We start from the raw sequence: 14,690 nt of genomic DNA on the forward strand, positions 1-14,690 counted from the left end.
TGTGAAATTACAAATGTAACTACAGAAATTAATTACAGATGTAATTACATGCAGGTATTTTTTTTTTTTTTTTAAATGTAAGTACAATGTAAAACATGTATAAGTGTGCATTGTAGCAAATTTTTATTTACAATGTTAGTACATAGTAGTTAAGGCCATCTAATATAAAGTGGGTCCTATAGTGGGTAATATATATATATATATATATATAGCCTTATATATATATATATAGCCTTTTATATATATATATATATATATATATATATATATATATATATATATATATATATATATATATATATATATATATATATATATATAGCAGCCTTTACTTCGATCTTCAATGTCACAATCCTTCAGAAATATTGTGAAATAATATTACAATTTAACATATTAAATTATTTCTGTAGGATAATGTGATGAATCGTTTGTTCACAAAGGCTGCATTTTTTTGTTTATTATTTTGTATTTATTGCATTAGCATTCTCTGTTTTGTTGGTTGCACATAATCAAGCATTCATAGAATACAAGAGACATGTGCCTCTGCAAATTAATATGCATGATCATGCATGCATTCAAAATGAATCTGTGTATAAATAAACACTCATGGGATTCTGCAAACTGGACTACTTCAAAACAGCATTAAATGGCATTAAGGGTGCAGCTGATGGACAGAACCCAGCAAAATTGGACAAACATCTGCCATAGAGCCCTTGGCCTTCATCCAGGCACTGACAGAACATAAGAAAGGGTTCAGGCTACAGACTAGGGCTGGGCGATAAATCGATTTTATGAATTAATTCGAGTTTTTAGTTTACGACGATTTTTGTGAATGAAAACGTACTCGGTTACTTTCGTAACCTCGGTTCCCTGAGAGAGAGGAACGAGTATTACGTATGGGAAAAACTCCTTTTCTCGAGAATGTGAAGCAAAACTTTTAATAAAGGTATCTATGTAAAGCGCAGTGAGCTGCACGGCCATAGCCCAGCGCGAGGAGCGCTCTGATTGGCCGGGCTGCGGCAACTGCAGGAACCTATGGTGAGGCGGCTGAGAGGAACGAACCAATGGGGGGCGTTCCAGAAGCCCGCCGAAAAAGGTGCTTATATTTGCATACAGGAGGCTATATAAGACCCTAATTCGCCATAGGTGTCAGGTTTTAAGATCGACTGAAGCGATACCTGAGAAGCATAAACACGGCACGGAACGTAATACTCGTTCCTCTCTCTCAGGGAACCGAGGTTACGAAAGTAACCGAGTACGTTCCCTTTCGAGAGAGGTTCCTCGTATTACGTATGGGAACACAATGTAAAGCGCCGTGTGTGCTGACTGACCCAGTATACCCAAAGCACATGTTATAAACCCCCGAGACACCGACAGAGGCGGCTTATAAGGGGAATGAAGAACCGGAAGAGTCGGTTCGTTTGAACAGCTGATCGGACATAGTCGGATCTTATGATGAATGAATAGTGCTTAAGGACTAATGTGTACAGGCCAAAATGTAAGGCAATCTGTTTGCCAGGGTCAAGATAGAGCCTAGATGGAGAGAAGCCCTGCTTGTAGAGCTGGAACCTCCAACTTGTAGAATCTGATAAAAGTGGACGGAGAGGCCCAGCCTGCCGCCGCACAGATATCTTCCAAAGAAATGTCACACGACCAAGCCCAAGATGAGGCCATGCCTCTAGAGGAGTGGGCTTAAATGCCTGTAGGACAGGTTAGGTCCTGGACCTATATGCTAGTGGGACTGCATCCACTATCCAGTGTGAGAGACTGTTTCATGACAGCACAAACTTTAGTGCGGCCACCGAAGCAATGAAGAGCTGATCCGACTGCCTGAAGGGGGCGGAGCGCTCTAAATACAATCTCAATGCTCTGACTGGGCAGAATAGGTTTGCGTCTTATTCTCTCTGAGACGCGGGTTAAGCAGTGCAAAGACCTGCATACTGAAGGGGTTGATAGCACTTTCAGCATAAAACCATGCCTCGGTTTGAGCACAACCTTGAAGTTGCTGGGCCCAAACTCAAGACAGGAAGGGCTCACGGAGAGTGCAGGTGAGCCACCCACTCGGTTAACCGAGGCCACAGCCAGCAGAAAAACGGTTTTGAGTGATATGTGCTTCAAGCTCGTGTTCTGAAGTGGTTAGGAGGGGGAACCCTTCACGGCCTCCAAAACCATGGCGAGGTCCCAAATAGGGACCGAGGTAGGGGCAAGGCGGGCTGAATCTCCTGGCCCCTTTAAGAAAACACACAATAAGATCACTTTTCCCTAGTGAATGTGCCGCGATCGGAGCGTGGCTAGCTGCTATGGCGGAGACACACACCCCGAGTATGGAGGGGGGACGGCCCGCATCCATTAGCTCTTGGAGAAAGCGAGCGGTTCCGCCAGTTCGCATGAGTGTGCGTCGATGTTTCGCGTGGCACATTGGTTAGAAAACCACTGACCACTTCAAAGCAGAGCTGCCAGATAGCAGGGGCTCTAGCTTCCGAAATAGTGTTCATAACTTGTCAGAGAGGTTCCCGGATACCGTTGATGGGCCATACGTGGAGGGCCCACAGCTCGGGATTGGGATGCCAGACCTTCCCTTTCATTGGCAGAATAGGCATGGGGCTGTGTCTGACAGCTGAAACAGTATGGAGAACCATGTGCGGTTCTTCCAAAGTGGGGCTATTAAAAAGCACAGGCTGCAGCTGGATCGCGATCGGAGGGAACATATAGAGGGAGTCTGGGCCAACATGGGCCAGGGCATCCCTGCGTTTGCAGAAAAAATATTGGGCAGCGTGTGCTGTGCGAGCTGAATTGTTTGCGGGTAAAGGGACCATCCCCCTGGGGACATGGGTCCTCTGGATAACATGTCCGGACCCTGATTCAGAATACCTGGCACGTAAGCCGCCCTTAGGGAGCTCAGATTGTGCTCTGCCCATAAAATGAGATGCTTAGCCATGCAGTGAACAGAGTCTGATCTCGGCTGCCCTAGCGATTTTATGTACATTATCAAGACGTGGTGGTTCTTATGCCGTAAGTCTTGAGTCTATGACAATGACTGTACTGATAAGCCTGCCCCTCGAAGGCGAATCTCAAGAATGGCCTGTAGTGGGGGTGGGGGGTTATCGTAACGTGAAGTATGCGTTTTTCAGATCTATTGAGAAAACCCAATCCCCGGGGCGAATGTGCGCGAGGATTTGTTTCACCGTCAGCACCTTGAAACGAGCGTGTCATAAGTGCTTTGTTCAGATGCCTGGAAAATGGGCCTGAGACCGCCACCCATTTTCGGCATGAGGAATTAGCGACAGTAAAAACCTGACTCGCTAGCGTCGGGTGTACTGTTTTCGCCGCTCTCTCCTTTAACAGTCTCAATGCCTCAGCGAGAAGCACGTGACTGACACTGCTTCTTACAGAGGGCTCGACCACGGCTTGAATCGCGGGGTCTGCGAGCAAAACTGTAGCGAGAACCTCGTTTTATATGTTCAACACCCAATATTATATACCAGGAATGGCCTGCCAGGCCTGGGCTCGTAAAGCCAGGGGTTGAATTAGATTCGGGGGCTGGCCGCTTAGTAATAGGGGCCTGTTAGCCGGGTTGCTTGTGCTGTAACACTGCTTGTAACACTGTGGGGATAGTGTTAGTTTTGGCGGTGCAGGCTTTGCAGTGGGCGCACGCCTCACATTTATATTGTGTGTGCGAGAGTGAACTTTGTGAAAAGTGCTTGGGTGCAGGAGTGCAGACTGTAAAGTGGGCACATTTCCTACATAGAAAGCTCTTTTGTGTGTAGTGTAAACAATGTGCAGTGGCGCACAACCTACGTAGAATACCCACGGTGCAAACCAGTGAGCAAATCCACAGGGGTAAACGCACACAGCATTAGTGTGCAGACGAGCGTGTTTAACACAGGCTAGTTGACTGCAATATTTCATCTCCAGTCACTTAACTTAAGGGAACTGGGAGAATGTAAGGAAGTGCGGGTGGTATGTGAGCCATTCCACAATGCCGTTATGCTCTAGTCTAGACTGAAAGCGCGCATGCAGACAAGCGTGTTTGACCACAGGCTAGTTGACTGCAATAAGGCTAGTTGACTTTATATGGTGTAATCCGGCCGCGGCGGGATTTATTTGTGATTTTGTGAGGCTGAATTAACAGTGCTTATGTAGGGGTGCACACTGTGTAGTGGACACTTTGTCTACAGTGTAAAAACCTTTCCAGCCGCCTGAATAAAGGGGACTGGAAGTGATAGAGTGAAAAAAGGGCTTAGCTTGGCAGCCATTTTCCGACGCCCTTATGCTCTGACAGTGAGCGCGTGCTATGACGTAAGCCGCGCTCTAGTCAGCAACGCGCTGTGGAAGGGGCGCGCGCTATCATGACAAGGCAGCCATTACAACTTCCTTGGCAGTAAGCGCGCGCTGCAGCGACATTGTTCTTGACATACCCAACAGCCCGAGCTCGCTCGTCTAACTTACTCTAGTATTCTCTGTCCGCAGCGCTTCAGCACGGCGGCGGTAGAATGAGCACGGCGAGAGCTTCAGCTCGAGTTTGTTTATTCACTCTAGTATTCTCTGTCCGCGGCGATAGAGCGACAGGACGAGAGAATTGGAAGCGTGAGGTAAAACTCTGTCCGCGGCGCTTCTAGCACGGCGAGAGCTTCGGCTCGAGTTAGTTAATTCACTCTAGTATTCTCTGTCCGCGGCGATAGAGCGACAGGACGAGAGAATTGGAAGCGTGAGGTAAAACTCTGTCCGCGGCGCTTCTAGCACGGCGAGAGCTTCGGCTCGAGTTTGTTTATTCACTCTAGTATTCTCTGTCCGCGGCGATAGAGCGACAGGACGAGAGAATTGGAAGCGTGAGGTAAAACTCTGTCCGCGGCGCTTCTAGCACGGCGAGAGCTTCGGCTCGAGTTTGTTTATTCACTCTAGTATTCTCTGTCCGCGGCGATAGAGCGACAGGACGAGAGAATTGGAAGCGTGAGGTAAAACTCTGTCCGCGGCGCTTCTAGCACGGCGAGAGCTTCGGCTCGAGTTTGTTTATTAACTCTAGTATTCTCTGTCCGCGGCGATAGAGCGACAGGACGAGATAATTGGAAGCGTGAGGTAAAACTCTGTCCGCGGCGCTTCTAGCACGGCGAGAGCTTCGGCTCGAGTTTGTTTATTCACTCTAGTATTCTCCGTCCGCGGCGATAGAGCGACAGGACGAGAGAATTGGAAGCGTGAGGTAAAACTCTGTCCGCGGCGCTTCTAGTACGGCGAGAGCTTCGGCTCGAGTTTGTTTATTCACTCTAGTATTCTCTGTCCGCGGCGATAGAGCGACAGGACGAGAGAATTGGAAGCGTGAGGTAAAACTCTGTCCGCGGCGCTTCTAGCACGGCGAGAGCTTCGGCTCGAGTTTGTTTATTCACTCTAGTATTCTCTGTCCGCGGCGATAGAGCGACAGGACGAGAGAATTGGAAGCGTGAGGTAAAACTCTGTCCGCGGCGCTTCTAGCACGGCGAGAGCTTCGGCTCGAGTTTGTTTATTCACTCTAGTATTCTCCGTCCGCGGCGATAGAGCGACAGGACGAGAGAATTGGAAGCGTGAGGTAAAACTCTGTCCGCGGCGCTTCTAGCACGGCGAGAGCTTCGGCTCGAGTTTGTTTATTCACTCTAGTATTCTCTGTCCGCGGCGATAGAGCGACAGGACGAGAGAATTGGAAGCGTGAGGTAAAACTCTGTCCGCGGCGCTTCTAGCACGGCGAGAGCTTCGGCTCGAGTTTGTTTATTCACTCTAGTATTCTCTGTCCGCGGCGATATCGCGACTGAACCAGAGAAGAGGAAGACTGAGGAAAAACTCCGTCTGTCCGCGGCGCCTCCTCAGCGCGACGGTATAGTGACGAGAGCTTCGGCTCGAGTTCGCCTATTCACTCTAGTATTCTCTGTCCGCGGCTGTAGCGCGACGGAATGAGAGAAGAGTGGGAACAACTCTGTGGCAGCGGCGGAAGAAGAGCCGCGGCGGCGGCAGAGTGAAGAGAGCTTCGGCTTGAGTGTGCTCATGTCCTCTAACATTCTCTCTTTCCGCGGCGCTATTCAGCGCGACGGGACGAGAGCAGAGGGAGAGTGAGAAGAGCTCCGTCTTTCCGCGGCGCTTAACGACGCGGCGGAACGAGAGAGTCCTCGAGTAGAACAAGCCTGTAAGCTCTAGAAGTGGCGTTGCAGCGGCAACACACACACAAACACATATAACACTCAACATAGACACAGTTTAAAGGATATATAACGCCGGATGGCGTAGCTGGAACGGCAGAGAAGGCGGAGAGGGAGTCCGTCGTCCTCAGCTGCAGGTTCCGCTGGTGCCTTTTCAACGGCGGTGCTTCTTCCGGAGACCAGCGAAGGTATCGCTGAAGGAGATAAAATCTGACACCTATGGCGAATTAGGGTCTTATATAGCCTCCTGTATGCAAATATAAGCACCTTTTTCGGCGGGCTTCTGGAACGCCCCCCATTGGTTCGTTCCTCTCAGCCGCCTCACCATAGGTTCCTGCAGTTGCCGCAGCCCGGCCAATCAGAGCGCTCCTCGCGCTGGGCTATGGCCGTGCAGCTCACTGCGCTTTACATAGATACCTTTATTAAAAGTTTTGCTTCACATTCTCGAGAAAAGGAGTTTTTCCCATACGTAATACGAGGAACCTCTCTCGAAAGGGAATCGGTTTTCTCTTTCAAATCCGCCGACGCTCCCCTCTGAGCTCCCGTAATGGCTCAGCCCTCCCCGCGCGCGTTTGCCACAGAGGTACACAAACAACAAGGATCGCGTCTAACAACATACCGTGTCATTCGTAATTGGTTCAGTTTTTCACAGAACAATTAACAATACCCCGCTGCAAAGTGTGTTTGAAGTCTGAACGGAACCGCGGTAGGCGCTATACTCATTTAAAGCTGCGCTGACACGAACGCAGCGCGAGCTCACACACGGGCCAATCTCGTGACAGACACGATACACAGCGCTGGTGATCCAGTGAGAGACCGTTTAAATCAACACACCATCGCTACTGTGATCTAGTGGAAACGGTCGGCGCAGAATTCTGTTATAAACCACAGATATCAGATCAAACAGAGCTGAGCGAAGGTCAGGGGTTTCAGTCACAAAACACCAACATTTACCACGATTGTACTGTAGTAAAACCACATGGATTTAATGTTGTTGTTGTTGTTGTCATTATTTATCTCAGGATTCGTACAACCTTTTGAGATTGAAATTCAAGCACTTTCCAATGGTTTTCAAGAGCTTCACACTTATTTCCAGCACTTCAAAGCTCTAGATATCCGATTGTAATGTTATTTTTAATGTGATGGTTTTTAAAACTAAAAGTTTAAAGGGGTCTTGTGAAAGAAATAGTCGAATGTTTTTTTAGTTTATTTTTTAAAAATGTGTAATCCATTTTGTAGCATTTTTATTTTAAAAAAGATATGAAATGCCCACCACTATAACCAGCAGAAGAGCACTTATTGATTTATTAGCGATTTTCACTCCCTAATGTATGGAAAGTACGAAGTCACAGTCTCAGGAAAAACTAAACTTTTCTTCAAATTGTGACTAAATTACAGTAAAGCAAAGAGCTCCTTTAATAATCACTGAAGCTGTCGATCAGTTCAGTGTGAGACTATTGAAGAACAATGCTAATCTATATTTAATAAGAGCATTAGGCTACATTTAAATTTTCCCTATACTTTATTTGCACATTACTGTTGTTAATAAAAGTTAATTTTATCTGCATATCAATTCATAAACCTTTGATATGTATACTGTATATTGCAAAAGATATGGTGCCCATTTATACTGTGGAATAGTCCGGGTTATTCACATGCTGAAAGTTTTGCACCCCAGGTGGCACTTCTACCAAGCTGCAAATATTTAATTTTACCTAAACAAAATAAAGTTAAAACTTGTTTTGAACAATTTCTTTGTCATCTGCAGACTGATTTTAAGTAGGAGGGGAAAAAAATCGTTTTAAATCGTAAATCGAATTTTTGGTGAAAAAATCGGGGATTTTTTTTTTGGGCCATATCGCCCAGCCCTACTACAGACCTTGGGAAGATGACCATTGAAGCAAAAGAGATGGGTTATTTAGATGGCCCTTCATATTAGTTGCCATTCTCTCCAAAGGTTCCTTGGACTCCTTTTATTTTATTTTTTGGGATTGAAGTGCCTCATGAAGCAGTAGGGAGTCTGCAGATGTTGTGGCCTGAAAGCTTCACTGATATAAGTTTTCTTTCCCAGAGATTAGAGCCACCGCAAACACAAAGGTTAAGAAAACTTCTGACTTTGAGGTGGGTGCTGTGTTATATTAATTGAAATGTTTGATCTTTGGACATCTGAGAAGAAAAGGCTCTGTTCTGGTGTTTTTTCATTGTGCACCTTTATCTTCCATTTTGAAGTGTGACCGTTCCGTTGAATGCCACCAATGAGGAACAAGACGTTCTAGAGCATGACAGGTTATAGCTTGCACATCGGCCTGGGTGAAGGATGATGGCATTTTATAAGCACTTTCTAGGGTGTTCTGAGTGTTTGTAGGTCAAAAAAGAGAAGAAAAAAATAGCTCACCCTCAAGAATCTATGATATTCTTGTCCAGAATTGGTGACTTGTTTGATGTAAATCTGTGGCGTTTCCCTCCTGTTGTCAGTTCATTTGTTTAGAAAAGTAACTGCAGATTTCTCTTCAGGAGCAAGCAGTGATCTGTCAGTGATGTACATTTGAGTAAGACACTTAACCTCGGGTTGCTCTATAAGGATTGTGCTTCTGTTTTAGGGTACATTCTCCTGTTAAGTGTGTAACTTTAAGAACTGCAACATACATACACTCCAGTCTTCATAACTCCAGTAACTCCAGTCTTCAGTGTCACATGATCCTTCAGAAGTCATTCTAATATGCTGATTTGCTGCTCAAGAAACATTTAAAATTGTTAATGTTGAAAACAGTTGTGCAGCTTTATATGTTTGTGGAAACCTTGATACGATATATATATATATATATATATATATATATATATATATATATATATATATATATATATATATATATATATATATGCAGACTGCTTCTATACACATTTTTGAAAGAATGGGTTGCTCTCAGGGGCTCACTGAATTCAAGCATGGTACCATGATAGGTTGCCTGCAATAAATCCATGCAATAAGTCTATTCATGAAATTTCCTCACTACTAAATATTCCACGGTCAACTGTTAGTGGTATTCTAACAAAGTGGAAGCAATTGGTAAAAACAGCAACTCGTAAAGGCCATGAAAAATCACAGAGAAGGGTCAGTGCATGCTGAAGTGCACAGTGCGCGGAAGCCTTTCTGCAGAGTCAATAGCTACAGATCTCCAAACTTTGTATGGCCTTCATATCAGCTCAAGAACAGTGCATAGAGAGCTTCATGGAATGAGTATCCATGGCTAAGCAGCTGCATCCAAGCCTTATATCACCAATGCAAAGCGTCAGATGCAGTGTAGTAAAGCACGCCACCATGATGTTTTGAAGATGTTTTTTGGAGATGTTTTCTCTGGAGTGACGGATCACGCTTGTCTGGCAATCCAATGGACGAGTTTTTTTGCCAAGTGTAAAGTTTGGTGGAGGGGATTATGGTGTTGGGTTGTTTTTCAGGGGTTGGGCTTGGCCCTTTAGTTCCAGTGAAAGAACTCTTAATGCTTCAGCATACCAAGACATTTTGGACAATTTCATGCTTCCAACTTTGTGGGAACAGTTTGGAGATGCGCTTCTAGAAGAATGGTCAAAATTCCCATTAACACACTTCTAAACCTTGTGGAAAGCCTTCCCAGAAGAGTCGAAACTGTTGCAAATGGTGGGACAACTGCATATTAAACCCTAAAGACTAAGAATGGGATATCATTAAAGTTCATGTTCATGTAAAGGCAGGCGTCCCAAAACATATGGCAATATAGTGTATCTGCTGTTTATCACTATATGCCGGGAAAACTGTTAAATAATTGCATTTCTACACAGACAAAAATATATAGTCCAAAGTGTTCTTAATTCACTGCTGCTCATTTTGCGATGAGCACACCCTGCGATCACACCTGCGATTTCATGGAAAAAAATATCTATCCCATTATCAGAAAGAGATTTTCTACTTTCCTTTCTAGCTTAGCACTTAACTTGTATGTGATTTCCGAGGCTTTCTAATTCCTGATCCTATCTGTTCTCCCATTTCAGGCGGAATTTTCTGATAATATGATGCAAACACACACATTGAGATGTCCTTTACCACACAATCATGCAAATGTTTCCCAGGAGCAGTGTATGGCACAGCAGTCACACTGTACCGGTGCCTGTCAGGTAGATGCATACAAGTAATCAGAACATAAAACCTACTAAATGACAGCGTGTGGTCTGTGGGCTCTCCACCACTCAATGTGACGCTCCAGTCAGAGCTGTAACAAATAGGGCTATTATTTAGCTATCAATTCTCTGGAGCTGATGTCAGCTCATTTCAGGATCCTGTGCTATCAGTTTGGAGGAGAGACAGGTAGTCGTTGATCATGTCAGGGTGTCTTACATGGTGCGTGATCACTAATGTAGAGATGACCAATGTGATGAAGAAGCCTGTCTTCACTATCCTGTGTCTTCTCTCTCTCTCTCTCTCTCTCTCTCTCTCTCTCTCTCTCTCTCTCTTCATGATTTTAGTGAGACTGGACAGAACATATCAGAACAGATATTTGCGATTCATTTTGAAAACATTTAAATTTTGATATGAATTGGATAAGAACACTGCTCTTGAAAATAAAGGTTTCAAAAGGGTGCTTTTACAGTGAGGCTATAGAAAAAACATTTTGGTTTCATTGAATGTCTATCTATCCATACGTCTGCCATCTATCCAACTATCCATCTATCTAGGTTGCAAAATTGCTTTTGGGCAAAAATTTGCTTTTCGCAGTCTTTATATAATCTCTGTATATTATAATTTTATAATGAGTAATAGTTTTAATGTTTTTGAAAGAAAAGCCTATATTCGTGATACAATTTGTTTGATTGAAAAAAAAAAAAAACAACAACAATTTTGTGAAATATTACATTAAAAAAACTGTCTATTTTCTATCTAGCTGTCTATACACAAAACATCCCACCTCTCCTGGAAGTTCCAGGAGTCTCCCACATATTGATACCTGCAAATTACACTCACCTAAAGGATTATTAGGAACACCTGTTCAATTTTGAGCGTGGCATGGTTGTTGGTGCCAGACGGGCCATTCTGAGTATTTCACAATCTGCCCAGTTACTGGGATTTTCATGCACAAGCATTTCTAGGGTTTACAAAGAATGGTGTGAAAAGAGAAAAACATCCAGTATATGGCAGTCCTGTGGGCGAAAATGCCTTGTTGATGCTAGAGGTCAGAGGAGAATGGGCCGAGTGATTCAAGTTGATAGAAGAGCAACTTTGACTGAAATAACCACTCGTTACAACCGAGGTATGCAGCAAAGCATTTGTAAAGCCATAACACGCACATACTTAAGGCGGATGGGCTACAACAGCAGAAGACCCCCCCGGGTACCACTCATCTCCATTACAAATAGGAAAAAGAGGCAATTAGCAAAAGCTCACCAAAATTGGACAGTTATAGACTGGAAAAATGTTGCCTGGTCTAATGAGTCTTGATTTCTGTTGAGACATTCAGATGTTAGAGTCAGAATTTGGCGTAAACAGAATGAGAACATGGATCCATTTGTTACCACTGTGTAGGCCATGGTGTAATGGTGTGGGGGATGTTTTCTTGGCACACTTTAGGCCAATTGGGCATCATTTAAATGCCATGGCCTACCTGAGCATTGTTTCTGACCATGTCCATCCCTTTATGATCACCATGTACCAATCGTCTGATGGCTACTTGCAGCAGGATAATGCACCATGTCACAAAGCTTGAATCATTTCAAATTGGTTTTTTGAACATGATGAGTTCACTGTACTAAAATGGCCCCCATAGTCACCAGATCTCAGCCCAGAGCATCTTTGTGATGTGGTGGAACGGGAGCTTCGTGCCCTGGATGTGCATCCCACAAATCTCCATCAACTGTAAGATGCTATCCTATCAATATGGCCAACATTTCTAAAGAATGCTTTCAGCACCTTGTTGAATCAATGCCACTTAGAATTAAGGCAGTTCTGAAGGCGAAAGAGGGTCAAACACAGTATTAGTATAGTGTTCCTAATAATCCTTTAGGTGAGTATGTGAGTCTGTGTGTATGAATGTATATACATACACACACACGCATGCAAGCATACATTTAAGACAACACATATATTTTATTTAAAAAAAAAAAAATTATATATAAGATCAATTATATATACATGTGACTAATCACAATTAATTTTTCACCAGCACTAATATAAATATGCCTTTCTTTGCCTCTGATATAAGTACAGTCATGGTTTTGTGTCTTTCTTTTTTTTATATGAGTGCTTAATCCGCACTGCTGAATATGTGGCTGTGTTCCCCTGGAGAGCCTGGTCATTTATTTCATGGCTCTCAGGAAAATTGTAAATGAAATGTTGAGTTGTCGTAAATGGGTTTCTTTATATAATGCAGATTTGCAGAGAGAGGCACACAGGTTTCAAAGCTCATTTAACTTTTCTTATAGCGTGAGAGAGTTTGTGTGAGGTGTTGAACACTGTGATATGCATACTAATGATAAAATGCTTTAAAGTCTCCCTTTGCCCTTTTCCATGTGTATTGTTATAGAGTGATGCTGGCTGATATCTTGTTGTCTGTAAATGAAATACTTGGATAATATTTTTTATGCATGTTTATAATTTTTTTTCTTTGTCTCTCTTCCAGATTTGGACCTTCGGTATTTCTGGAGCTGGAGTTCTTTTGAAGACTATCTGGTGTTCTGCTTTGCCTTCATGATGCTGTGTGCTTTCATAACGTTCCTCTTTCTGGACTGGGTTCTGTTTGTGGAGACCCTGGGCTCTTTGGCAGTGATGTTTGAAGCCATGTTGGGTCTGCCTCAGCTGCTGCAAAACTATAACAACCGCTCCACCAAAGGCATGAGGTAAACAAGGGCCAAACTGTTATTGATCTTTCATTAATATGCTTCATTCTGGCCCTTCAATTGTTACATTAAAATGTTGCATTAACGGTAGGTTCAAGAAGTCTTTTCTTTTTCTTGAAAAAAGAAAAACCTGACCCGAGGTAAACTCAATAAAATTAGATCCAAGGCCATCTGACCTGATTTTTTCCCTCAAACCCAACTGGACCAAAAAGTTTGGCCTCAACTGCATTTAGATGGTTTTCTGCAATCGATCTGGCAACAGTACATAGTTTTCCGCTTGGGCGAGCGGCTTCAAGTAGATAAACTGCGCATAAGCATTATATTTCACCTCAAATGACAAAGAAATGTATATTTATGTTAATATTAAGAAGCAAATCCTCACACTCGGGAATGGCTTGGGTATTGTAGAGCACAGTTTATGCGTTTATAAGTAGAGCACAGTTTATGCGTTTGAGATAACATATTAAAGCCTATGCTTCACGACCTCCTGTGACAGTTTTTCCTCATTGCTTGCCATAATGTGTGTTAATGTCATCTGTGCCATGGCAAGTAGAAGGTGAGAAGGTTAAATTTACACACAGTAATTGTTTGCAGGACATGCTTCACCCATGACATAACTCATTAAAGGCACATAATGAAGATAATTAATATTAGACAGCTAATGAGCTTGTTAATTGATGTTACAACCCATTCTGCTCAAATCCGCAGACTCCTTGTGAAACAAAGTTGACCTTACTAGTACTTTTTGAAAAAAATCCCAATATGAGAGATAGAGAGAATTTAATGCTAATATATTTAGCCTCCGGCTACAGTCAGCATAATAATCACAGCTCACAGCTCTTTTTTCCTCTCTTTTTTATAAAAAAGTGCAAAAGCCCTTCATCTCATGGTCTGCTCCACAGAAGTCAATGTGACACATGCTTCAGGCTCCTCTTTATGAGCCAAATTAAACATTGTGAGCACAGTTTAGGCTGAGAGAGGGAAAATGGAAGCTAATGTAAATGGCGTTTCTCCGGAAATCCATCTTTTTATGAACACAATGAATGTGTCACCGGTATTGTGTGTAGTGTGTAATGCCTTTGCCCTTCATTTCAGAGTGTCTGCAGGCGTCTAAAGCCCTCGACCAATCACTGCACTGACATCTGTTTTTTGTGTGTGTTTTTTTTACGTATGCATGTGAATTTATTGTTGGTGAAGCCTTTGAAGACATGGTTCAGAATGTGTTTTTGAAGCTGTCCTTCAACGTCTATGAATGGAAGATATCTGTCACCAAGACTGTGTGTGTGTGTGTGCGCGTGCGTGCATGTGTGCATGTGTGTGCCCTTATTTATATTACATTGTGGGGACCAAATGTCCCCATAAGGATAGTAAAACCTGAGATTACATTGTGGGAACCAGCCAGCGGTCCCCACTTTTCAAAAGGCTTATAAATCATACAGGATTAGTTTTTTTTGAGAAAGTAAAAATGCAGAATGTTTCCTGTGGTGGGTAGGTTTAGGGGCAGTGTAGGGGGATAGAAAATATGGTTTGTAGGGTATAAAAACCTTTACGTCTATGTAGAGTCCCCGGTGTGTGTGTGTGTGTGTGTGTGTGTGTGTGTGTGTGTGTGTGTGTGTGTGTGTGTGTGTGTGTGTGTGTGTGTGTGTGTGTGTGTGTGTGTGTGTGTGT

The 14,690-nt window shown here is 43.6% G+C and overlaps 1 protein-coding gene across 2 annotated transcripts in view; it reads left to right on the top strand.

Annotated features, from left to right (window-relative positions):
* Positions 1–14,690, top strand: part of si:dkey-246g23.2 (solute carrier family 66 member 2) — a 69,478-nt gene that overhangs the window by 36,552 nt on the left and 18,236 nt on the right. For both annotated transcript variants that reach the window (XM_067420257.1, XM_067420258.1), the window contains exon 4: positions 12,806–13,022. In XM_067420257.1, coding sequence (XP_067276358.1) covers positions 12,806–13,022 — 217 coding nt within the window. The remainder of the gene's footprint in view (positions 1–12,805; positions 13,023–14,690) is intronic.

The sequence above is a fragment of the Pseudorasbora parva genome, chromosome 16 (genome assembly GCF_024679245.1).
Source record: "Pseudorasbora parva isolate DD20220531a chromosome 16, ASM2467924v1, whole genome shotgun sequence".
NCBI classification, from domain to species: domain Eukaryota; kingdom Metazoa; phylum Chordata; class Actinopteri; order Cypriniformes; family Gobionidae; genus Pseudorasbora; species Pseudorasbora parva.